The 24,699-nt window shown below is 36.1% G+C and overlaps 1 protein-coding gene across 6 annotated transcripts in view; it reads left to right on the top strand.

The window, feature by feature from the left end:
* The first annotated feature begins 11,672 nt into the window (after positions 1–11,672).
* LOC105420630 (uncharacterized) overlaps positions 11,673–24,699 on the top strand; it is a 34,314-nt gene continuing 21,287 nt past the window's right edge. For 3 of the 6 annotated variants that reach the window (XR_016047407.1, XR_016047405.1, XM_020667150.2), the window contains exons 1-2: positions 11,673–12,231; positions 18,853–19,288. Coding sequence is in view for 3 of the 6 variants with exons in the window: in XM_020667150.2 (XP_020522809.1) it covers positions 19,140–19,288 (149 nt within the window). In the remaining 3 variants the exon portion in view is untranslated. Of the gene's footprint in view, positions 12,232–12,293; positions 12,553–17,145; positions 19,289–24,699 lie in introns of those variants that run through there. The other 3 variants (XM_020667153.2, XR_016047406.1, XM_088855620.1) reach the window with 3 other exon arrangements.

Genomic DNA, 24,699 nt, shown 5'->3' with positions numbered 1-24,699 from the left:
CCATTTTCATATGTTAAATATATACATTTATTATTTAATATACATGTATATATTTAATAGAATTAAAAATATATAGTTATATTTATTCAAATACTATTTAAATATTATTAAACTATTATATATTTCAATATTATGTAAATATTATTGATATATTAAATATAATATATCATATATTATATATCATATTGTAAATATCTATTATATAAATAAAAATATTATATAATAAAAATGTACTATTCAATAAAATACATATAACTGAAAGGAAAAAGTTTATATAAAGTTGCAACCTTAAAATGTAGAATTACAAATGCACCTCAAAATCTATCAGAAAAGGTTGTTTTAATGTTGAAAAACACTTTAATTGATCATCTCGGCATCGAGATATAGGAATATGAAAAAAAAGATTTTGAGTCCCAAATATAGTGCATCTTGCAACACATTATCTAGACCGTTCATTTTCAATATTTTCATTTATAGATCTACTTGATTTTATCCATTTTTGGAGTTTTAAATTCTATAATTAGAGATTAAAATAGATATTAAGATAATCCTAATAATGTTTTACACCAAAATTACATATTATGATCAAATTTGGAGGTGCATCTTAATTGGATTGTTTACGGTTGCAACCTTATAGAAACTACACCCTAACTAAAAATATATGGGATTGTCCTATCCTTTTTACATAGAGGTTATAATCATTATTGTCCCATAAATTTCAAAATAGATGGTTCTAAAAGTGTTATTGAATAGACACAAAGTTCCAAAAAAATTCTCGAACTTCGTGATTCAATCCAAACCATCCAATTTGACATCTAATGAGTGGGAATGATTGTGACCTCCCTGTACAAAAGATAATCCAAAATATATTAGTATATTTATTCAAATACTATTTAAATATTCTATATTTTAATATTACTTGAACATTATTTGTATATTAAATATAAAATATCATGTAATATATATTATATTGTAAATATCTATTATATAAATAAAATATTTCATATGTTAATATAATATGTAAAATTTAAATATTTTTAAAATATTATATATTTAAAAATGGGTGCGGTTTGTATAGAGCTGAGGCTCTAAACAATCAAAGTAGAGCGCACCTCCAAATAGTGTTGAGAAATGTGGTTTCAATACTGAAAATCTTTGTAATAGCCTTAAAATATATTTTCATCTCTAATTATAAAATTTAAAGCTTAAAAAATAATGTAGATGGAGTAGATCTATGAAAACTTACTCGAAAATAAACGGTAAAAATGGTTTACAAGATGCACTATTTCCAAAGCCTGAAATCTATTATTTTCTCATGTCAATGCATCTTGATATCGAGATGATCAATTTGAGGATATTTGGGCATTAAAACAACCTCTTCTAGTGGAAATTTTGAGGTGTGCTCTGATTTGATTATTTAGAGCCTCGGCTCTATATAAACTTTTTCTTTTAAATATTACTTATATATTAACTATAAAATATTATATGATATATATTATATTGTAAATATATATTATATAAATAAAGTATATTATGTATTACACAATAGAATATATAATATAAGCGTACTATAAAATGTTATATAATATATATTTTGAACCACCCGATCAAGATCAAACGGTTGGGATTTAACCCATATTATTATTCATTATGGGTGCCAATTTCTTGATAGCTTTTTCCTAGAAATATATAAATATTATATTATATTATATTATAATAAATAAATATTAATATATAATATAATAAAACATAATAGTAAATATCTATTTTAGAAATAAAATATATATTTATAATATATATTAACTACAGTATATTGTATACTTTATTTTATGTAGTAAATATCTATTTTAGAAATAAAATATATTGCATAGTAAAATATATAATAAATTTTATTTGTATTATTATATAAGGAAATTTTGTCGGGGAAATATTTTCACACCACGAAACGTGTTATTGTTCTGTCTCTTAAAATCAACGAAAACTCTCATATTCAACGAAAAAGGCTCTCTCTAAATCTCTCCCTAATTCTCTCTCAATAAATATCCCAAATCCCTCCCTAATTCTCTCTCAATATATATCCCGTTGAGACAAGGTTCTTGATTGATAAAAAAACGGTGTTCAAATCTTGGCTTTTTAATTCTCTCCTCTCCGTCCCTCTTCAACTCTCCATCTCAGTTAACTTCATCTTACTACACCCTAATTTTTTTTTCTGGTTTTAAATTGAGGAAGGTTGTTGCTCTGAAATTATTCATGACCAAAGCCTGGTTTTGTTTCTTGTTACTCTCAATTCTATTCTCTGTGTCAGAGAGAGCACCTTGAGATGTTATGGAAAATTTCAAAAATTGAAGAGAGAGAGAGTCATGTCAGTGATTCATTTTTATTCAGTTCCTTTGTTGTATTGTGTTTGCTTCATCAAATAGTGAACACATAACACAATTAGAATTTATCGCATCGCACCTTTATAAATGCTTTCTTTCAATTGATTTTTCATCTTAGTATTTCCATCCATTAGTAGTAGTTTATTTATTAAAAAAAAAAAAGAATAATTGTTGCCTATTTATTGAGAAAAAAAAAACACTCAGTAGCAGTAGTCTATTTATAGAAAAAAAAAAAAAGAATAATTGCGCTTTATTTATTGGAAAAAGATAATGCATGGGCTGATAGAGGGGATTGTTTCTTTTTAATTTTTCTTGTTCTTGAATAAAATTCTTGAATACCAGTCCACTGTAGACGTCCAAACCAGATACTTCTCCCAAGTAGTTTCTACAAGTAGTTTCTACGAGTTGCTTTAATTATTGCCTATATATGTTTGATCAGTTACTATAATCCAAGGAATTGTCTTTCCTTTTTTTCTTCTCCCCCCAAATTTTGGGGCAATTTTGATTTCACTTTTGGTTCTTTATATTTTATGTAGAGAAAACAACAGAGCAAACAGAAAAAGGATGGCACTCTATTACAAGTTTAAGAGTGCAAAGGCCTTTGCCTCTCTACCTATTGAACGTCCCCTTCCCCTTATAAACATCGTAGATTTGAAACAAAAAATTTTAAAGTGCAAGAACGTGAGTAGGAGTGACAACTCATAGTCTTCAATGCAAAACCAAATGAAGAGTACGTCGACGAAGCAATGCAGGTGTCAAAGAACACGTTCGTTTTATTTCATTTGGTTCTAAGAAGTCATCTCTTGTCCATTTTCCCTGGAAAAAACGAGAGAAAAACTTCAAAAAGTCAGCTATACCAAACTCCTCAGCCACCCCAAGTGAAATTTCCCGATGAGTCGGAATGGGATGATTTGGCGACGATGTCTATACTATCCCAAAATCCATTCAGGTTGATGAGGATAGTAAGAGTAAGGCCTATCTAAAATCAGTCTGGCGAAGGCAGCAAAGAGGCCTACCTGGAACTGCAAAAAATGTTGACAAATATGAACTCACCATGCTTGATACAATGGCTATGAAGGAGCCTGTGTCACAAGGGAATGTTGTGAGGGCAAAGGAGGAAGTTCAACAGAAGCTACCTGCTGGTGATCAGCAAGTGAAGAAGCGGAAGAAGATCCATGACCCTTCTAGTTCTATTGAGATGCAGTGGACTAATTTTGGGGCTGAAAATACCATGCGTATGGCACGGGGAGCTTATAATACTTTTTGGTCTCATGTGATGGCAGCTATTGATGGCAGTCCTTATTTGTGTTCGACACCACCCTTTTACTGCTGGGATGTTACCTCAAAATCCTTTTGAAATGCAAGAGCTGCAAAGGAGAATTGAAAATGAAAGTGAAATTTCACAGGTCTTTAGCACAGATGGTCCAAATGGTGAGTTGAGGCCTACTTGGCTTGATTGCAATGCCCTTGCTTCAGCCCCCACTTTGAAGAAGAAAGCACCTGATGCTCTTCCACCTGAGCAACCCATAGCAGAGGCCAATGATGGGCCATCGAAGGGAAGCGAGCAACAGAGCCCAAAAGAGAGGCATGGGCATGAGAAGAAGGTATCTTCGTTGCAGAGGAAGAGATCGAGGAGCCATGACGATGAGATGAATGATATGGATATACATTTTAAGAACTTGTGTACCATTTATTGAATTTGGAACTAGCTCAACGCTTAATTGTGTTGTTTGATCCTTTGTTATGCTATGCCAATATTGTAAAATGAGAGATCAAAATCCAAAGTACTCATTCATTTGAATTGAGTTTTACATTTAGGACTGTAAACACAATATATATAGATATACAGATCCATACATGATATCAAGAGGACCTGTGGTATCAAAGAAAAGGTCCGAAGAAGATATTAGATTTTTGGGAAATTATCAAAAATATATCCTAATTTTCTCCTAATTAGAAAAAAAAAACCAAACTTTCGTAAAGCTCGTCCATATCCTTTTTCTTCAATTTTGGGCATTTTTGGACTAAAATAACTTCATGGTAACCCTATTACTATGAAGGTCATCTTTAGAATCACGGTACTCTATTTTTCCCTCATTCGGGAGAAAGGGACGATGACCAGACAAACATTGCAACCGAATCCTTTGTAGGGATAACCAATCATTTTCTTCTCGATTTGTAGTATTATATTTAGAATCACAACATCTCTTCCTCATCTTTATCTCTGCACCTAGAGAGAGAACCACCGGGGGATTTCCTATATATTTATTTTCTTTATTGCGCGAGGGAGATAAGACAGAGAGAGTTATGTGGGGGGAGAGAGGACTTTCCTTTTCAAAAGCCCTAAATTCTTTGGTGCCTTTTAAATAGGATAGGAGGAGATTCTTAAAAATAATGCTTAAGAGATTGGGAGAGATATATAAAGGTGTACGGTATATGTAGCCACCTGGTTTTTCAGAGAGAAAAACCCTTTCAATTACCGGAAACCTTAGGCCTAGACGATTCTTGACGAGATTCCGATGCTCGAGAGCCAAAAAAGAGTTTCTCTAGAATTTTTGGCAGTGTTTGAGGCCAAAGAAATAGTCTCCGCTTTTCTGGTGAGATTGAGGCACCAATGATGTATGAAGAAGCGCGGTTTGCCCTTTTTCGGTGCGCAAGAAATGTGTTTAGATAATTTTTCAACGATTTACCAACGAGACGGAGTCGGATGGGGTTGAAGGGAGTTTTTATAGGGGAGGGTAAGGTACGCACAGGTTTTTATACAAATCTTCTTGGCACGTTGGAATCACGTTTATTGAGTTGATGAAGTAAGTAGAGAGAGAAAGAGAGTTAGAGAGAGAAAAGATTTAGAGAGAGAAATAAGAGATAAAAAAAGAATTAGAGAGAAAAATAAGAGATAAATATTAAAATGAAGTAGAGAGAGAAAGAAGAGATAAATATAAAACGAAGTAGAGAGAGAAAGAAGAAATAAAATACAAACAGAACTGGAGAAAAGGGTTTTGGGTAGGGTTATAGGGTACGATACTATTACGGCATTTAGAGTGCCATAGTAATACTTCAACTCCTTACTGTAGATAAAATGCTGTATAGCATGTGTTAGTTTTTATGGTACTTAAAGTACCATAATTATGCTTCACGGTAATACGATTACCGTGAAGGTTATTTTGGTAAAAAAAAGGCTTAAAATTGAAGAAAAAGGGTGCGAGTGAGATTTGAAAGTCGAGGATTTTTTTTTTAGATAGACGAAAATTGAGATATATTTGTGATAATTTCTTTAGATTTTTTTAAAATAACATGAAGATATTGCAAGATAATAATACTATTAATTAAAAATAAGCCTAATATAATTTCTTTTTACAGTTTTACGTGGTACTTGGACATTAAGTTGGAAAGAGAGAGAGAGGGAGATGGAGTTAGGGATCAGGTTCCAATTGTTATAGGCTCCATTCCCACCATTAACACTTGACACTTCAAATAAAAGAGAAGGGGTGATAAGAGATTGAGATTCGAGGCATGTCTTTATGTATAGGAGTTTGTATACTATGCTCCCCTATCTATCTTGTCCCAAAGGCAGAAAAAGACTAATTTTAAGTTTTCTAACATTTGGATCACATCATCATTAAAGTCTTATCCCAACTATTTGGTGCAGACAATATGAATCATGTTTCACCATTATGCTCGGAGGCCAAACCCTCAAGAACAATATAAATCCTCACTTATTTTCCCGCTACTTCTATCCATATCCGTTTGGGACTTATCATTGCACTTTTTATCATCATCAGCTCCCGATCTATCTTCTCCCTAATTAAAAAGTAAATAATTTTAAGTTTTCTTACACTTAGATATCATCATCTTCAGAGCCTTATCCCAACTATTTGAGGTACGACTACACGAATTATATTCCGCCATTCTACTCTATGAACGCCATAGCCTAAGTAAGAGTATAAATCCGCACATCTTTTTTTACTACTTCTATCTACATCTTTTTGGATATTATCCTTACCCTTTTAGAATCTTCTATTTGAGCTAAATCACAGCTCCTAACAAGTGTTAAACAAAGTCAATGTGGCACTTAGATCGCATCCTCAAAAAATTGGACGGTCTATATTCAATTTGGAGACATTATTTTTTTTCAATCATACGTAGATTTTTTTTTATAGGGTTAGTTTGAATAAGAATATCCTCAAAATTTAGAAACCTAAAATTACTTTTATATTGAACTTTAGTAGAGGGAGTAAGTAGTAATATATTCTCATGAGAGAATGAAATCATTTGGCTATAGGTATAAATAAGTCCTACCTTCACCCGGTCACCCTACGTGTAGCAAGAAGAGCCCCTCTATTTTATCTCACTATAATAGTTTTTGTTCTCTCCCCTATTATGACTACAATGGACTTAGGGGTCTATTTTCTCTCACTATAGTAATTTTTGTTCTCTCCCCTGTTATGACTACAATAGACTTAGAGGGTTGCAACTCTCATTGAGAAGAGTCCTGATCACGTAAATCTTTATCTAGTAGGTCATTACATTAGGAAAGTTCTTTCTTTCTCTCACTGTCTATCGGCTCGTGCTTCCTGAATTCCCTCTCTCCATTTTTCCGATTATATCTCTCTCTAGATTGAGAGAGATGTATTGTTTTAAAAAAATTGGACTAAAAAGATAAAGTAAAAATGAATAAAGTTGGTTCAACGGGTTAGGACATATAATTGCCGCAAGATAGATTTTAAAACTTTGGGACTATGAAAAAATGAAACCTAAAAATAGGGTATATGGAGATATTTTCTCTTTATTTTTTGGGAAAAATTTCCGTACGGACTAGAAAATGAAATTGTGTTCGGACTAAATTTTTTATAAGGATTATAGTTTGGTCTATGTTTTTTAAAATTTTATATCGAGACCATTTTTTATATTCCAATTTTGCCTGGTGGATTATTGCAATCATCATAGCATAATTCTTTTACTTTTCTAGTTTTGTGCTTTTTAGGGTAGTCCAATTAGGATGTCCAATATTTAAAATATCAGACCACCCTATACTTAGTATCTTATGAAGTATAAAGGTCTATCAAATTGCATTTAGGAAAAAAAAAAAAAAAGGGTTAGTTCAAAGTATTTGAAAGTGGGCTCTAATTTGATTGTTTAGAGCCTCGGTTCTATACAAACCGCACCCTTCAATAAAATATACATTATTTTGTATAACTGAAAATAGATGGGGTATAAAAAATTCTTAGGATAGCTTGTGAATTTATTTTCTTCTCAAATTATAAAAGTTTGAATTCTAAAAATAATTCAAATCAAGTCGATCTATAAACACATGAAAATCTTGAAAATGGATGGTTCAAATAATATGTTTTGAGATACACTATTTTTCGGACTTGACATGTTTTCTTCTTTTCATATTCATACATCTCGATGTCGAGATGATCAATTGGAGGGTTTTCTAACATCAAAACGACTGCAAAACGATGATGACGAGAAAAGGAATGACATATTATAATGTCTATGAATCAGTCAAATTGAATTTATTGAGATAAGCTTCTCATCATCGTCTTATGAATTACAGGAAAATTTCCATATTTTCAAGCACAATCATACTCATGAATCCATCATGTGTCATTGTTAGCCATGTGGGATTCAAGGATACGAATGAGGCGAGGGTGGCTGTATCCTTCATCCATTGGGATGACATACCTGTATAACCATTACCTCATAAGTGGGCCTTATTTTTGTTTTTTGTTTTTTTTTTGTTGCTTGTTTTTTGTTTTTTGCTTTTTTTTTTTTGAATAAAGGGGGCTTTGCACCAGCTACCCATATATCTATTTTCAAATAAATTATGAGTTTACGATTCTTTTTGGGTTCGATATGTTATTGTTGTTCTCTTGTTTTCCATGCAGTGTTCTTTTACAACATTACTGGTTACATCTTATCTCTCCTCTACTCTTTGCTACCTGACGTAGAACGGGTGAAAATTTAAAAATCACATGATCATTCCCCTTGGTTTAGGAGTTATTTTTTGAAAGTATTAGTGGGATGGTGTCATCGAGAATAAAATCCACCAACGCAGTGACTAAAGTGTAGAGGTGCTACCACCACGTCCATTTAGGGAATTGAACATAGATTGTCCACTTATTTGGCAATCCTGACATATATGATATAGAACAAGAGTTATCTTCTACGATTTTAGATGTTTAATTTGAAAATCTTATCTTTCGTATGCTTGTTCGCCTCTCAAAGTTGGTATATATTTTGTATTTAGAACTAAATGAAATATGAATCTAAATGTATTGGAGGACACCAACAAGAAGGAACAAATTTCAATTAATAAAATATATTACAACTCAAAAAACTTGGGCCTGTAACAGTTTGTGCTGCGTAGGAATAGAGTCTCAAACCATATGTGGTCCTAATTGGGAAGGGTTGAAGGATGGATGGCCCTAGTTGCCCACTCTGAAAACATGGGGTTTTCTCTCAGCAAGCTTTCAAACAAGATATCTTAAAGCATAAGTTCCTAATCATATTGTCCAACCCCTAGAATGGCATGCATTTCTTGATTTGAGATTATACTAGTGTGGAAAACGAAAATTTACTAGGACTCACCCTATATTTTTTATTTAAAGAGAAAGTTATTTATGATTTTGTAGTAGAAATATTGGTGATTTGCCCTTGGAAGATTGGGGCCATCTTCCACCGACTTGCTGTTTGGCCACATTTTTATGGATTGAGATAATTTTTCTCTTTAAAAATTAAGGTACTTTCTATCTCAAAATTTTTCATACCTACCAAATGTGTCTTAAATTTTGGGTTGAGGGGCCGAGGGGTGGAATCCATGGGCTTTGGAAATTTTTTAAAAAAGGGTTTTGCTGTGGAAATGAAATCATGGAAAAATTAGGTGATTTTTCAATATTTAAATTTCATAAAATTTTAATATCCTAGCTATTGAGGAAAACATATTTGGAAAAAGGGATCGGCGACCTAGATCATTCATTCCAAAAACCGTGTCGGATCGAAGAATCAGTCGAATCCGTAAGTTTTGTCCTAAAGTTTTTTTTTAAAAAAATCACTATAAATCATTTAAACTGGTGTTCTTTTAGTTTCTACACGAAATTAATAGTGGTGCATTATGTACTTTCATTATTTTGTAAAATAGGTTAATACTGACATGCTGTTTGAATGTCTGTATAATTATTAATTATAATATGTATTATAATATTGCATCAAAATAATTTAAAAATATTAAAAAAAACTTCTATATTATAAGCTTTAAAAAATAATTTCTCATATAAAGTGAAATTAGTATTATATCAAAGTATCGAATATTTGTTATTTCACTTTACTCTTCCAAAATTATCATAACCCAACTAGCTATAATACTATATATTGACATTAAAAATTGTTGGTTTATATTTTATAATTATTTCACTATACAAATAAAAATAAATCTAAAATATCTTATAATATCATTTAATTTAAAAGAATCTTATTTACAACTATACAAAAATTAAATTATATAATTTATAATGTAAATAATTAATAAATAAAATAGCAGATTTGATTATTAATTATAATAAATTAGAGCATAATTGCGTTGGTGGGTCATATATGCTCAGTGGCCGATCCGGATCGAAAAAAATTTATATTGCTATTGGTTGAAGACTAATCAACCTATATAAACATTTTGGTTTTTAAAAAATTATAATTTATAATTAATATTATAAAGTTACTACAAGGTGAATGGAAGGGAATTTATGACCCACTAATGGTATTATACTCACACGGCTGGAGAGAGAGAGCGCCGGAAGTGCACCGTTCAGTTAGTGCCAGATCGCTAGTTTGGGAATGGAGCGGGGAGCCATACAACTATGAAAACGGGCTACCGCTAGCGATGGTTCGTGTTTGAACAAAGGGGAAAGCAATATAAAAATTAAAAACATCTGAGAGGGCACATCAAGTGATATGGTTCTCTCCCCTCTCCATAAAAGTCCCACTTCCCGTCCCTTTCGCGTGGTCCTCTCTTTTTTGGCTTAAGACGCCAAACCCACGCCTGTAAATATTTGCATGCGGGAGACTAAAAGGGCAGAGGGCGGATGGGAGAGAGATGCGTTCTCTACTAGTACAATTTCTATGAAAGCAATTTTGTTGTATATCGAAGGCTTGTTGGATTAATTTTGTTCCTTTTTCAACGTTTTAATTTTTGTCTTTTTATTAAGAGTAATAATTCTACGATCCCCTCACCTATATGGGCTGTATAGGATCCTTCTTACTCACCGTCGAATCTCTTTACAGATCTCAATGGCCACACAAATGGGCCGCATAGGACCCTCTTTAATCACTGTCAAATCTCTTTACGGATCTCAATGACGTATGAGTTGATTACTCACCCGAATAAAAATCAAATCCATTGAAATGTTAAATAAATAAATTTCTAAAGTTAAAATCTGTGCGATCTCTCTCTCTCTACAACCTAGTTAAAAGCGGACTTTCTTCCCCAAACACTGAACTATTATTCCTGCCTACCATTATTGTGCAATATCTCTCACTCTGCAACCTAGTTAAAAACAGACTTTCTTCCCCAAACGCAATATCTCTCACTTTGCAACCTAGTTAAAAGCAGGTTTTCTTCCCCAAACGCTGAGCTATTGTGTATGCTCACCATTGCTGCACTCGTGTTTCTCATCTCATAATCTGGAAATCCTAACTTTCAACTCGGCAAAATCGAAGCTTCGCCGTTTGAGCAACCCTAATCAAATCATTGAGATCTTTAACTCAACTCTTGAGCTAGTAGGCATAGTTAGGGATCGGTATTTGATGGACCTAGCGATTAGGCATCTTGCCAAAGCCCAATGTTTATCTGAATCGAAATCTTACTAAAAACTAGAAGAAAAGCCCCTTATATCAAATCACAGAAGTTCTTACATGGCCTTATTTATCTCTGGTCGAGCTAAAATGGTAGAGCAAACCACTTACCAAATGGATGAGTTTGGAATCCATCGTCCTCCTGTAGATTACTTCAATGCTCTTTAAGTACATGCAAAGATGCTAGGGATGGGGAAAAAGGCCAATGCCATTACTTAATTTGCTGCTGACTTGTTATTGTAAAAATGGAAAATCTGCAGAGATGGAAAAAAAGGGTGGTTCCCAGATAGATTTGTCATTCATGTTTTTTCTCCATTTTCTATATGAAATAGATGATTAGGGTTTGCACATGAACGGTTTCATGGACCGTATTAACAAAAAAAAGGCTCCTGATTTGGAGGCTTAAGGCTTTTTAATTAATGGTCTAGTGAGAAATTCAAAAGAAAAGTAAGAGAGGTCAGCAAGCTAGTTACTCATACTAATCGAGTCATCCTAAATAGAGAAAGATCATCAGCTTGAGAGGATATCTCACGTGTCTTTTACATCTCTATACCCCAAATCTTCAATTCCAAATAGCTCAGGCCATTCACATACTTTACCTTCAAGTCCAAAAACAAAAAACCTTAAGAGATCGACTCCAGATTATTTTAGAGAGAAACCCAAGTCCAAAAAAAACCTTAAGAGAATGATGCCAGATCAATTTTACAGAGAGAAAGAGAGAGAGAGAGATCAAATGGAGAGGACAAGACCAGCAACCCACCTTCCTGCCCATTCTGACAACCTGCTCGACCAAACCTGCGAGCACTTCAGCACTCGAACGCATTTGAGAGGAGCGAGCAGGGTTAGAGAGAGAAGCAGATTGTCAAGAGAGATAAGGTGTTTACAACAAAAGAAAAGGTGACCGGCTTAGCAGGTCACTTTGCCCGTATCTGGAGGAACCACAGTAACTGATGATAGGTACATGGGGTCCTACAGAGCCATCGGTGTGTGAGGGATGCACAAGGTCATTTCCCTTTTATTAAACACTGTATGCTCTTTACGGACTGCAACTTGCTTCTTGTTTGTACAAAAATTTTCTGCAAGTCTTTTTTCTAGGAAAGAGAGGCGTGAGAAAGAGAAAGAGAGAGAATCAACATTGAGATGATGATTATAACTCAGTGAGAACTGAGCAAATATTGATTAGATCCATAGTTATTCGATTTCCATTTTACCACGGAGATTGAATTTTAGGTTCCCAACAAGAGAGACCACCATGTCTTTTACATTCAATGGGGAGTTGAATATCCTTAACAATTGAGGATTGGAAATTATCTTTGTTTACAAAGTGATAAATGTCCCTCCTCATCTTCTATAATATAATCTCAATGTTTTTCTTTTAATGCTTCCTTGATATTTAGTACAAATTTAATTGTTAATTCTCTCTATCATGCGGCTAATTTCTTATTATTGAGGTGCTTGTTTACCATTATTTTTTGGAATAGTTTGCGAAGGAAGTCCACCCTACTTTTGCCAGTTTAGATGATTCATGTGCTCTTTCTCCTGGTTTAGTATATGGTTAACAACTTAGGAGCGCTTACCTGTCTTTAATTCCTTTTAAATTCTGTAGAACTAACATTTGAGGGGGTACCTGATTTCTGGTGTGACTGAATTAAATTTTGTAGAGCTTTTCAAATTTTGAAGAAGTGACTGTAGCCTGTAGTTTTTATTGGCCGCAATATATTAGTTTTTTTTTTTTTCCTCTCCAATTGGACCTTTAACAATTCTGTCTGCACTTAGAACATATATTAAGCATTTCTTCCCTTGGATGACTTTGTCACTGCTCACTACAAGAATCCTTAGCATATGTCTAGACAGATAGAAATACATTCATGACTGCAGGTTGAGGAAACCAACGAAGCGCAACAAAAGTTTTCTAATGCAAAATATATTTTATTAGCTAAGTTCTTTGGGGATCAAAACAATGCCGGTGATGCTTCTGCCCAAATCTCCTTGCAAAAGTTCTCAGTAATATGCTTGTGATGCTAATTGTAATGTTCTAGGGCAGACTATGTGGATTAACTTTAGTTGGGAATTTATAATTGAACAGATCTGTGGAACACATTTGATATTGGTCTAGAATATAATTTGAAAAAGTCAAATTTTACAATATTTAAAAACTTGGATAGTGGTTTGACTCGTACCTTTGGGTGACTGCTTTCACCCACTGGTTCGAGTTTCTAAACACTGGTTTTATTTGTTGAATTGATATTCTCTTGTAAACATGTATTATATGAAAATTGTTCATGCTTTTACGATATTGTAAATTATAGCATTTTTATACTTATTGATATATTATTAGATATCGACACATTCCTTCTCCATGTTTCACGATTTGTTCCCATTGTGTTCCTCACTTGGACTTTCCTCTTGTCATTCATCAGAGTGATACTCTAAGCAGTATAACTGTAGCTTTTTGGGTTCGCTATTTAGGTCTTGAAAGTTTACTTATAGAAATATTTGAGTTATATGCCCTTTAGTTCCATCCAAAACTTTCACTTATTAGCAAAGAGGTTGGGCTTACTAGACCATTCCTTCCTCAAAGAGACCAAGTAGTGTGGCGTGAAGTAGGTTTGTTTACACTGTCATCGCATAATTCAGTTAATGTTTTGGGGATTCCATCATTTCATTCATCTTGGATTCTGGTTCCTTCTTTTAAATCTAATGTCAGTTCATGTTTTTGGAGGATTTTGGGAATAGCAAGGGAAGGATTTATGACGAGCAGGAATTGGACTAGATGGTCTCACATTGTATAGACCCTTTTGCATAAATAACTTTGAATAATAACATATGATAGATAATCTGGAAATAGAGTGGTTAATATGTTGGGCATGTTCTCCTTTGTTAATTGCAGTTTCTTTATCTCTGTATTGCTTTGTTGGTAGGGAGTTTGGGGGAGTGATGGATGGGTAATGAGAGTTTGAGGCAGGACTCTTAAGGGTCATAAAAGATTTTCTAATAGTGATAGTGATTATGTTTGTCACATGATCTAGATTTCTAGGAGACCTAATTTGTGCCCCTTACTGATGAGGATGACTCTCAATTTTTGTGAGGTAGACTATGGCTGCAGGATGGGTTGGGTTGGTCTCTGTTTTACATGGGTATGGGTTCATAAATGTAATGAGACAGAATATCATGGTTTTGAATATGGGGCTGCGATTGTTCCGGAAGCACTTGGTGTCCTTTTTTAGAGGGAGATTCCCTTAACTTTATGTGAGGTGGCTATCCAAAGAAGTGAAGATCCTGTCAACATTTTGGATATCTTTCCTGATGTGTAAAGTTCCGAAGTAAGTGAAAGTTCCAAAGTAAGTGAAAAATCACCATGTTTTCTAGGCTGATCCAGGATTAATTCCTCTTAATAGTTTTTGACCTGGTATTTTCTTTGCGTTCTAAGTCTATTTTCACTAATAAGATAAGTTTCATATGACTGCCTATTAATTATATCTTTTCTGCTCCTATTGATATATATACATTGTCATTTTGTTTTGCGCTTTATGTTTTCTTCATGTTAACTGTTTATTATTTCTTTTATTGGACCATATGCAGGTTACTAATTGGACTTGAGGTGAACAAACTCTCAGTTCTTATTTCTTCATATATATACATATATTAATTGGACGTGTGTGGAACCAAAATCATTGTTCTCATTTCTTTTTTTATATATGTATATATATATGGGAATGGATTCTGTCAGACCACAGGTTGACAACTATAGTGTCAGCCAATGGCCCAGATTGAATTTGGGCTGATCAGATAGTCACGACCTTATTTAGAATTTGAATTTTTCATTTTTTTTCTACAAATTCAAATCACTTGAAATTTTAGGTGTGCATTCTATTCATCAAGACGTACTTTTTGGGGGTATTTTAATCAATTTATTTGTGTGAATTGTTTTTTTATATTTTTATTAGAATCTTCTATTTTTGAAGAATAGATGCTCAAAGTTTCAAGTTATTTGGATTTGTATAAAAAAAATAATAAAAATTCAAACGCGAAATAAGGTCGTGACCATTGGATTGGACCCAGATCGTTGTCTGACACTGTAGCTGTCAGCCCGTGGGTTGACAGGATCCTTTCTCGATATATATATATATATATATATATATATATATAAGATACTACAAAATGCCTATAGGCAAAAATGAACAGTGATTTCACCTGCCCTCATCACCATCCAAAGTTCATCGCACGGTCATGATTTTCCAGTAGTGTTTCATTTTTTAGTTTTTTTTTTACAAATCAGAATGACTTGAAATGTATTCATCAAAATTAAGTGAATATACGAAAAATATCAAAAAACTATTTTACATAAAAACCAAAATACCCCCAAAATATTTTGGGGTATTTTGGTCAATTGGTTTTTAGTGAATTAATTTTTTTATATTTTTATTAGGTGCACCTCACTAAGATGTATACACGCTCCAAATTTCAGGTCATTCTAATTTGTAGAAAAAAAAAGAAAAATGAAACACTACCAGACAATCGTGACCGTGCGACGAACTTTGGACGGTGATGAGAGTAGGTGAAATCACTGTTCATTTTTTGCCTACAGGCGTTGGGAAGACTTTTCGATATATATATATATATATAGCTTTACTCCAGCTTAGCTCAGTAACTGGAACATCGTGCTGGTAGACTCAATTTACTAAGTTATTTGGTCCGACTTTGTTTCGAGGGCTAACAAAAGCAATAAAAAATACCTTGTAGAGGTGATTGGAATATTGCCTTCTTGTGTTAACGATCAAGCTATAGCTTTCCACAGACAAACTATGCCATGCTCTCTTGAGCAACTGCTTTTAGCAAAGCTCTTGGATTGGGTAGAGGGCCTTTTATAGCTACGCCGTCTTCTTCAATTAGCTACAGCTAAGCAAAGCTACGGAAGAGCACTCTGAAACAAGAGCTTAGCAGGTGAAGCAAGGCACTCTCAAACAAGAGCTTTGTTTGCGTAACATAAAAGCACAAGTTGAAGAGTGCTTTTGCTACAGTGAACCCTGCTAATAATTTGACCTTGCGTAAAGAGGTCTCCTAAACAAATGAAAGCCCCCACCTCATCACTTCCTCTTTTATGTACAAAGGTCAAGCTTTGAACTCTCTCCTTAGGGGGGCGGCAAAGCACTCTTTTTATTTTGAGAGTGCTCTACAAGAGCAAAAAGCCTTATATGCATGTGTGTGATGTGAGTAATGTATGTATGTATGCATGTATCTGTCTTGTGGCATGCTCAACTCAGTCTATGCCCTCATCATGGAAGGGTTGATATTGTTGTGGTTATTTTAAGTGCCATTACTGGTGTACTTTGAACATTTAAAGTTTCTTATGTATTATAGACATGCTGAATTTGTAATTATCTTTTCTATGTTAGGTCTGAGTTGAACAATTTAAATGATTATGTTCTGCTCGTGATGTAGAACATAGAAGAATGGGAACCCCTCCTCTCCATCTGGATTTCAAGAAGCACTTCCCTATTAAAACCCCCGCACCCAGTGCTTGAACTCCCCTTTCACACCTCAAAACAACCACTCCTACAATCATATTCTGTTCTCCTTATTTTTTTCTTCTAAATTACATTCTGAACTTTATTCCACCTAAGTCCTAAAGGCCCCATTGCTCTAAAACACACTCTTTCAGTCTCTAACGTACTGTGAGTGTATGTAAGCCTCCTTGCCGTCTCAATCTGTCTCATTGTTTTTCTCTCTAAACAGTTGTTCTCATTCTCTCATAAGGACTTCCTCTTCATCTGCCCTCTATCTCCACCCCTTCTTCCTCTCCCTCACTGTCCAACACATCTGCCTCTACCCTCACTCTAAAAATTTGTGGTTTTTTGGGAGATGGGTTCTGTTCTAAGAAAAAGAAGAATTTGGGTTTTTTGGGAGATGGCTGCTTCTATTCTGATAAGAAGAAGAAGAAACTGGGTTTTTCGGGATGTGGGTTCTTTTGATTTAAGAAGATCATAATGATCATGAGCACAACAATTGAAAGTGGAAAAAATGCTTCTTTGAGGAGTTGGGCTAGTAGGTGAATAGAACTTGGATTGAGTTAAGAAGGTGGATACTAGGAAGGGATTTAACTGTGGATTAGACTTGAAAAGATGATGGTATATTTTGAACTTGAAGAGGGGGAAAGTTGCAGGGAACTTTTGCATAAATGATTCTTTTGCTGGGAAAGTTGCAGGGAGCTTTTGCACAAATGCTCTTTTGCAAGCTTCCATCCCATGCTTGAACCCAACATCTGTTTATTGAATATAATAACTGAAAGCCAATCCAATCCCATTTATCTACCCATTTCTCTCTCTCTCATTCATTGAGTACATGCAGTCTGGCACATGAGAGAGAGAGACCCGAATTATAGAGAGTGAGTGGGAGAGAGACCCGAATATTATAGGTGTTTTTTGGCACTAGAGTTTATAGTGTAAATTTCCCAAGGAGAATGTAGTTTAACTTGTTACCATCTTGCCGGTGTTATTTGGCTTGAATGTCTCCCATTATTTTGAATAAGAATGAATATTCACTTTTAGCTAGCTGACTATAGATTTCAATATTATTTATAAAATTTTCTGATATGTTTTATTGTTATATTATTTTCTTTAAATATTTTCACTAGCCTGAACTTATGTGATTTCTCTACATTTTTCGTAGTATCTGTCATCCGAATAGACACATGTTCTATAATTGTAACTTATAATTCGGCTGCATCATTGTTCACTCATAAAGTTAACTCTAAACCGGAAGGGTGGTTTTGAGCCCAAGTCACAAGTTTTAGATGTCTGCTTTCAATATGTTGACATGTTTACTGATCCACGTGGCTATACTGCAGACTTCATTGTAGGCTGATGCCAATGAGTAGATCCTACATATGAAGTTCGTCAATAGAAAATAATGAGAATTTCTTAAAATTAATCTATATTAAAAAACAAAAAAAAAAATAGAATTTGTAAATTAAGAGGTATTTATGAGCCTAGTGTTATGCATTTTTTGTCTGATATTGTTCTCATACATTTATTGGCATCTTAGATTGATCAGTTTGGGAGACAAAACCTAGGGATGCAAACTCTATTTTGATATGGCCTGCTAGCAGATTTAATGCATCATATCATTGTGCAGGAAAGATGGCATTCATGCATATTTAAGAAGAAGTAATATTTGTTGATTACAGTAAAACAAATACGTTGAGATATGATGAATTTTAATATCATTACATGGTCAACCGTCATAGATACTGCACAGGTAAAACTTCGGAGAAATATAGTGTAAAATGTAGAGAAAACTTTGTATATTTTTTTGAAGAAATTTCAGAGATTTTTTGTGAATTCTGTGAAATGTTTGAAATAAAAAGCAGAAGCATTGTTCCTGGAAGCAGTCTACCATTTCATCTTAAATGCAATCCCCCTCGTATTCCCTCTTTGATTTTCTTATCCCTATTCGTTATTTATGCTAAAATTGCATAGCTGATTTGAGCATCATGATCAACTAGTTCCTTCGTATTGCCACAATTTCTGGTGTGAGATGTTGTGCTGATTTAACAATTATGTAGACATTTTGTCAACCATAAGATCTATGTTGAATTTGAGCATTTCCTTTTATTCCAAATCAGATCAACAAATCTTGACTCTTGGACTCCAGAGTAGTTGAAAATGATGAGCTTTGGGGGAAATAATCGTGCTCAGGTTTTCTTTAAACAACATGGAAGGATCAACAAAGGTAGAATCGAATCAAAATACACATCAAGAGTAGCTAAATTATACCATCAATTACTTTCAAAGGAAGTTTCCAGAAGCTTGACAGAGGACCCAGAATCTCCTATATCACCCCTTTCTTCTTTAGCAAATCAGACAGTAAATGGTATATCTCATGTGAAGTTTACTGGTACATCCAAAGAAAATGAGGCTGATGATAAACATGATGTACTTGAAGTTCTTACCTCAACAAAAGCTCCTTCCCATCCAGTTACCAGTACCATATAAAAGCCCATTGGTGCAAGAAAGGGAAGTAAGACGGGAGGTCTTGATGCCTAAAAGCTTACTACAAAGGTTGGATCGTTCTTTAGCTTACAGTGATGCAAATTTTTTCCATTCCTAAAGATGACTGTTTAACTTTAATCTTGACTATTTTCTTTATTCATTTGTGGCATTATTTGTAGTTGATGAATTAACTAGAGAAAGTTAGAATCTGTAAAGCTGCGATGTTATGAATTCTTTTTTGTCTGATGCCTACTCAATTTGCTGCAACCAAGTGAAAGTTGGAATTAGACGCCTGAAGAACCGGCTATTGTTATTAGTTCATCCACCAATTCCATTTCAGCACCGTCTTTTGGCTCATCCTTTCCTTCATGCTTTGAATATGTTAAGAGCATGCAATCTGCAGAGGCCAATGGTTAGGTGCCTCTATCTCGCCCTCCGGATCCTTTGGAGATCGGGTGGCGCACGTCTCAGGTTTCGAGGAAGGCGCAGGACATTTTTGAGATCTCTCTCTCGAGAACCTCGTTTGAGAACGGGGGTTGGTGTTACCAACTGGTGAGAGAGGAATTTAAAGGTGGGTTCGAGACTTACTCAGGCTGACTCACGTGGGCGCCCTCTTAGATCACGAAGAAAGCCCTTCAGTAATAAAACTGGTTCGGAATCGCCTCCCTTGGCTTGTATTCTTTTTATTTTCTACAATCACACACATATATGGCAAAGGTTATAAGACAGGTGGGTTAGACCTCACCCTTTTCCTCTTTAATGAACGTACACAAGCATGCGCACTCAAAAAGAAGAAGAGAAGAAAGGCGGGGGACAGAAGAATTCAACTAAGCAAGAGGATAGAGTGGTGACTAAGCTGATGAGTAATTGGCTTGACGTGGTAGCAAAATGGGCTCGGTAACTCAGACCGGCTCATAGGATTACTACTAGATGTCATTACCAATACCGACTAGCTAGTCACGATGGTTAGTCTGTCGTGGCAATAAAGCAGGCTAAGTAATCCTGGCATAATAACATTACAGCTAGACGATGAGACCATCATGAGAGGCTAAACTCAATCCCCCTTAGTCAAACGACGGAGTGGCAGAATTAAGGTTATGATGAAAGAATAAGAAGAGATGAGGGGAAAGAAATAAGAAGGGAGAAGAAAGGAATACAAAAGTATGAAAGACGAGAGGATAAATGAGAGAGAGGGAAGGAAGGCGCAACTGGGGCTAAGCATTGTCGACTGTGTTAGAAGGAAGAGAGAGAAAACGTAGTCGACATTAGGCTTCACCGACTGTGTTGTACAGAGGAGAAGAGAGAGGAAATGCAGTCGACGTTAAGCTTCACCGATTGTGTGACAGAAGAGGAAAGAGAAAATCAGTCGACATTAAGCTTTATCGATTGATAGAAGAGGAGAGAGAAAACAAGTCAGCATTAGGTTTCACCAATTGGTAGAAGAGGAGAGAGAAAACCAGTCGATGTTAGGATTCACCTATTGATAGAAGAGGAGAGAGAAAACTAGTCGGCACTAGGCTTCGTCGACTGATAGAAGAGGAGAGAGAAAACCAATCGACATTAAGCTTCACCGATTGACAGAAAAGGAGAGAGAAAACAAGTCGGTGCTAGGTTTCACCGACTGACAGAAGAGAAGAGAGAGAAATCCAACAGGTGCCAGGCTTCACCGACGTACAGAAGAGAAGAGAGAGAAATCCAACCAACGCTAAGCTTCGCTAGATGACAGAAGAGAAGGGAGAGAAATCCAACCGGTGCTAAGCTTCACCGACTGTGATAAAAGAGAAAAGAGAGAAATCCAACCGACGTTAGGCTTTGTCAACTGTGACAGAAGAGAGAAGAGAGAATCCAACGGGTGCTAGGCTTCGTCGACTGTGACAAAAGAGAGGAGAATGGATGAAGATAGAGATGAGAGAGGTGAGAGAGAGATAAGGATGAGAAGAAGAGAGAGAGATAGAGATAGAGACGAGAAGAAGAGAGAAAGATGGGAAGAAGAGAGGGAAAGAGATAGAGATGAGAAAAAGAGAAAGAGATAGAGATAGAGACGAGAAAGAAGGGAGGAGAGAGAAAGAGGGGAGTAGAGAGGAAGAGGGGAGGAGAGAAAAAGTTACCTGCTCGAAGGGCATCGACCCTTTTCTTCTCTCTCATCTCACTCTCTCCAAGACATACCCATAAGCTCCAACAACAATTAGAATTTTTATTGATTGATCCAAAAAGAATGAATCTGTCCTTTGTACAATGAGGGCCTGTTTATATAGAATTGGGCTAAAACGTGGGTGTATGCCCAAAAACTACCTAAAATTTAAGATAATTACAATTTAAAGAAATTATAAGAATGGATGCAAAAGGATTGTTTTGCCTCTGCCTAACAATGTGGGGAATTCCAGAACAGTCCCTGCTGCTGCCCGAGAACTTGCGTGATCTTCCATAGCTGATCCGAGGTCATTCTGATGCCCTTTTGATCGAAAAATTATTGTTTTCTTGTAGGGCTCGACATGACATTCATTTTGATACCAACTTCGAGCCATGAATCAAGTTTTTGAGCCATGATCATGAGACTTGAATCTTAGATGAATATTAAAGACCTCGGATCGATTGTGTGTTCGTTCCTTGATGTTTGAATCACACTGAGCATGCCGTCACAATCATGTTGCAATGAATGTAGCTTGATTTCATGTTCAAATCAAGATTTTGTCGTCTCGAGTTCTTGATTGGAATCTTGAAATGCAGCAGCCAGAATTTACAACAGCTTTGACCCTTTCATGTGTGAAATCCAACCATTCATCGTATGCGAGACTCGGACCAGAGATAGCCTCGGACCTTACACACCTAATGCAATTGGTTTTGTGTTGATCGGGTATACGAGCTTTGTGATCTGGCTGCTCGAACGAGGCATGTAGTTGCTGAATTTTCAATAACTTCCTTCACGGATCAACGACTTTCATTTAGTTTTTCTCTTTGCTCGGGCGTCGTCACGAGGCGTACCACATATCGATTCGTCTTGACGAGACGGACACGCTCACCAAATTTGGAAGCGATCCATCTTGGAACGAGTAAGATATAGGCCCCAAAATTGACTGCCCATGACTGTGAAGACAACCACCTTTAATGGTGTTTTAGTGCAGGGTGGCCCCACGGGAATAGTGTAGGCCTACCCCTTTTCGGTATTTTACCCATAACTTTGTCTTACGGTGTCCGATTAAGCCGAAACTTGACCCATAGGGGTTTTTGACCGTGCCGGATCTAATGCAGTGGTTCTACAGCTTTTTGAGGCACCAAAAGTGTGGCTCTAGTTACAGGTTCCATTTCAGGGTGTAAGAGACCGATTTTGCTGAAATTGTTTCTTGGTGTTCACTACCTTAGACATGTTTGATCGCTATGAAACTCGACAAGTGGTCTTTTGAAGTGCTGATGATGATCCTGACCAAATAGGGGGCCATTTTCAGACTGTCGAGAATTTCCACTGTTTTGTAGACTTTATGACCTGCTTCCAACCAAGGACCAAGGTGCTGAAACATACGTTCAAACAGCTTGCCCCGCTGAATGCTGTGCTTCAAGAGAAGCGAGAAGGACAATAATTTGGAAAATTTCCTTCGACTTTTACTTTTTTTTCTTCCTAGCTAGAGGACCATGTGAACGCCATTGAGATTCACGTAATGGTGTCACTAAGCTGCTCAGACGTAGGGATGCATTGTACGCAAGTTCGTTCATGGAGACTTTAGGGGAGAACAGACATTTTTGAGGGATCTTGTCGAATTCCTCACCCTCGTGCGGACTGTTGGTTATTCTGAAGTTGAAGATTTTGTACAGACCTCGTCAGTCAGAATCAGGTCTGTCTTGCAATTGAGTGCCATGTAGAAGGGCATCGCTCCCATTTGGTATAGGTTCGTTGGTTTGCTTTAGTAGGCGCTGTTTGCTGTTACACCAGGTTTGCTTTTGACATTCAAAGTACCACTTTGGGTCTCGTCTATTGAGTCCAGTCGGGGGCAGGTTCTATTAGCCGATCCCGAAGGTCTGGTCTTGTCGGCTAGACAAGCTGACATCTCTGGTAGGTTCTCCCCTTGTTTTGTCACTGTCTTGTCTTTGGAGTATTATTTTTAGAGTATGTTTGTGACGTCGTGGGAATAATGTTCTTCCTCATGAGACTTGTCTTTCCATCTTAGTGAGTCTTCTGTCTTTTGAGTCCTTTTACAACTGGACTCAGGTTGGCGGAATCTTTTCCTTGAAGCTCATATTTTCGGAGTCCAAACATTTATGACACTAGGGATTTTCTTCATTTGAGTGAGGGCTGAAGTCGCTTGTTAAGACTAGTGTAGCATCAACCTATTTATTGGTCCAAGCGTTCTGTATAGATTTTCGCTTGAACTTGGGAAGCGGCGCTGTAGAGATGGTTTTCACCAACTTCTTTTTATTTTGGGGCTATTTTACCCATAACCTTTCGGTTATGTCCACCCTTTTCATCCATTTTTACTTACGATGTTCTTTCGGGTTTTCACCGTGCTCGATTTTTTATTCACGGAACTCTTTTACTCATGGTTTCATGACCATGCCCATCCGTCATTTTTACTCATAGCGTTCCCTTGTTAAGGTATACATCATGCCCGTTATTTTATCATTTTTTTGTGAAGGAGTATTTAAGGTCATGCCTTCGGGACCTATGCGAAACAGTTTAACGTCATGCGACCTGGACATGCATTATGGTTTAAGGTCATACAGCTGGACTGTGGTGGTGATGAATGGCAGTCTGTGGAGGCCATGGAGTGAGTATGGTGGTGGTTTGACTCACTTGGGGAAATGGCACGAGGCTATCTATGACGTATGAAATGTGAGTGGACGATGGTGACCCACTAACTTACTACGAGTATGTATGGCAACATGGTTCGTCGTTTTGCGAGCGCAGGTGGGACACACTGGGGAATGAGGAATGATGACGAAGTGAATGAACTCACTGGGGAGGTAATGAAGGTGGCGCACGCACACTAACAGGTAGGTTAGGGAAGGTGTGTGTGAAAGTGCAAGTAAAAGGCATGTGAGCGTATGTGGGGCGAGTTTATGGTCATGCCTCCTGAACCTGTGCAAAGCAGTTTATTGTTATGTGGCCTGGACGTGCACTATGGTTTACCGTCATACAGCTGGACCGTGGTTATGCAGTTTAGACTCATACAACTAAGACCGTGTAGTTTAAGGTCGTGCAACTAGACCTTCGCCACGTTTTAGGGTCATATAGTTCGGACCATGGTGCTGAGCCTTTTAATGTCATGCGGGTAGGACATGTACTATGGTTGAATGTCATACAGCTGGACTGTAGTGGTGCAATTTAAAGTCATACAACTAGGACCACGCAGTTTAAGGTCGTGCGACTAGCCCTCTGCTACAGTTTAAGGTCATATAGTTCGGATCTAGGTTGTGCAATTTAGGGTCATACGACACGGACCGAGGCGGTGCAGGTTAGGGTCATGCAGCATGGACCGAGGCGGTGCAGT

Source organism: Amborella trichopoda, chromosome 13 (assembly GCF_054954075.1).
Source record: "Amborella trichopoda isolate Santa Cruz 75 chromosome 13, AtrichopodaSantaCruz75HAP2 v2.0, whole genome shotgun sequence".
NCBI lineage: Eukaryota > Viridiplantae > Streptophyta > Magnoliopsida > Amborellales > Amborellaceae > Amborella > Amborella trichopoda.
The sequence above is the reverse complement of the archived record's forward strand: the minus strand, read 5'-3'. Positions and strand labels throughout refer to the sequence as shown.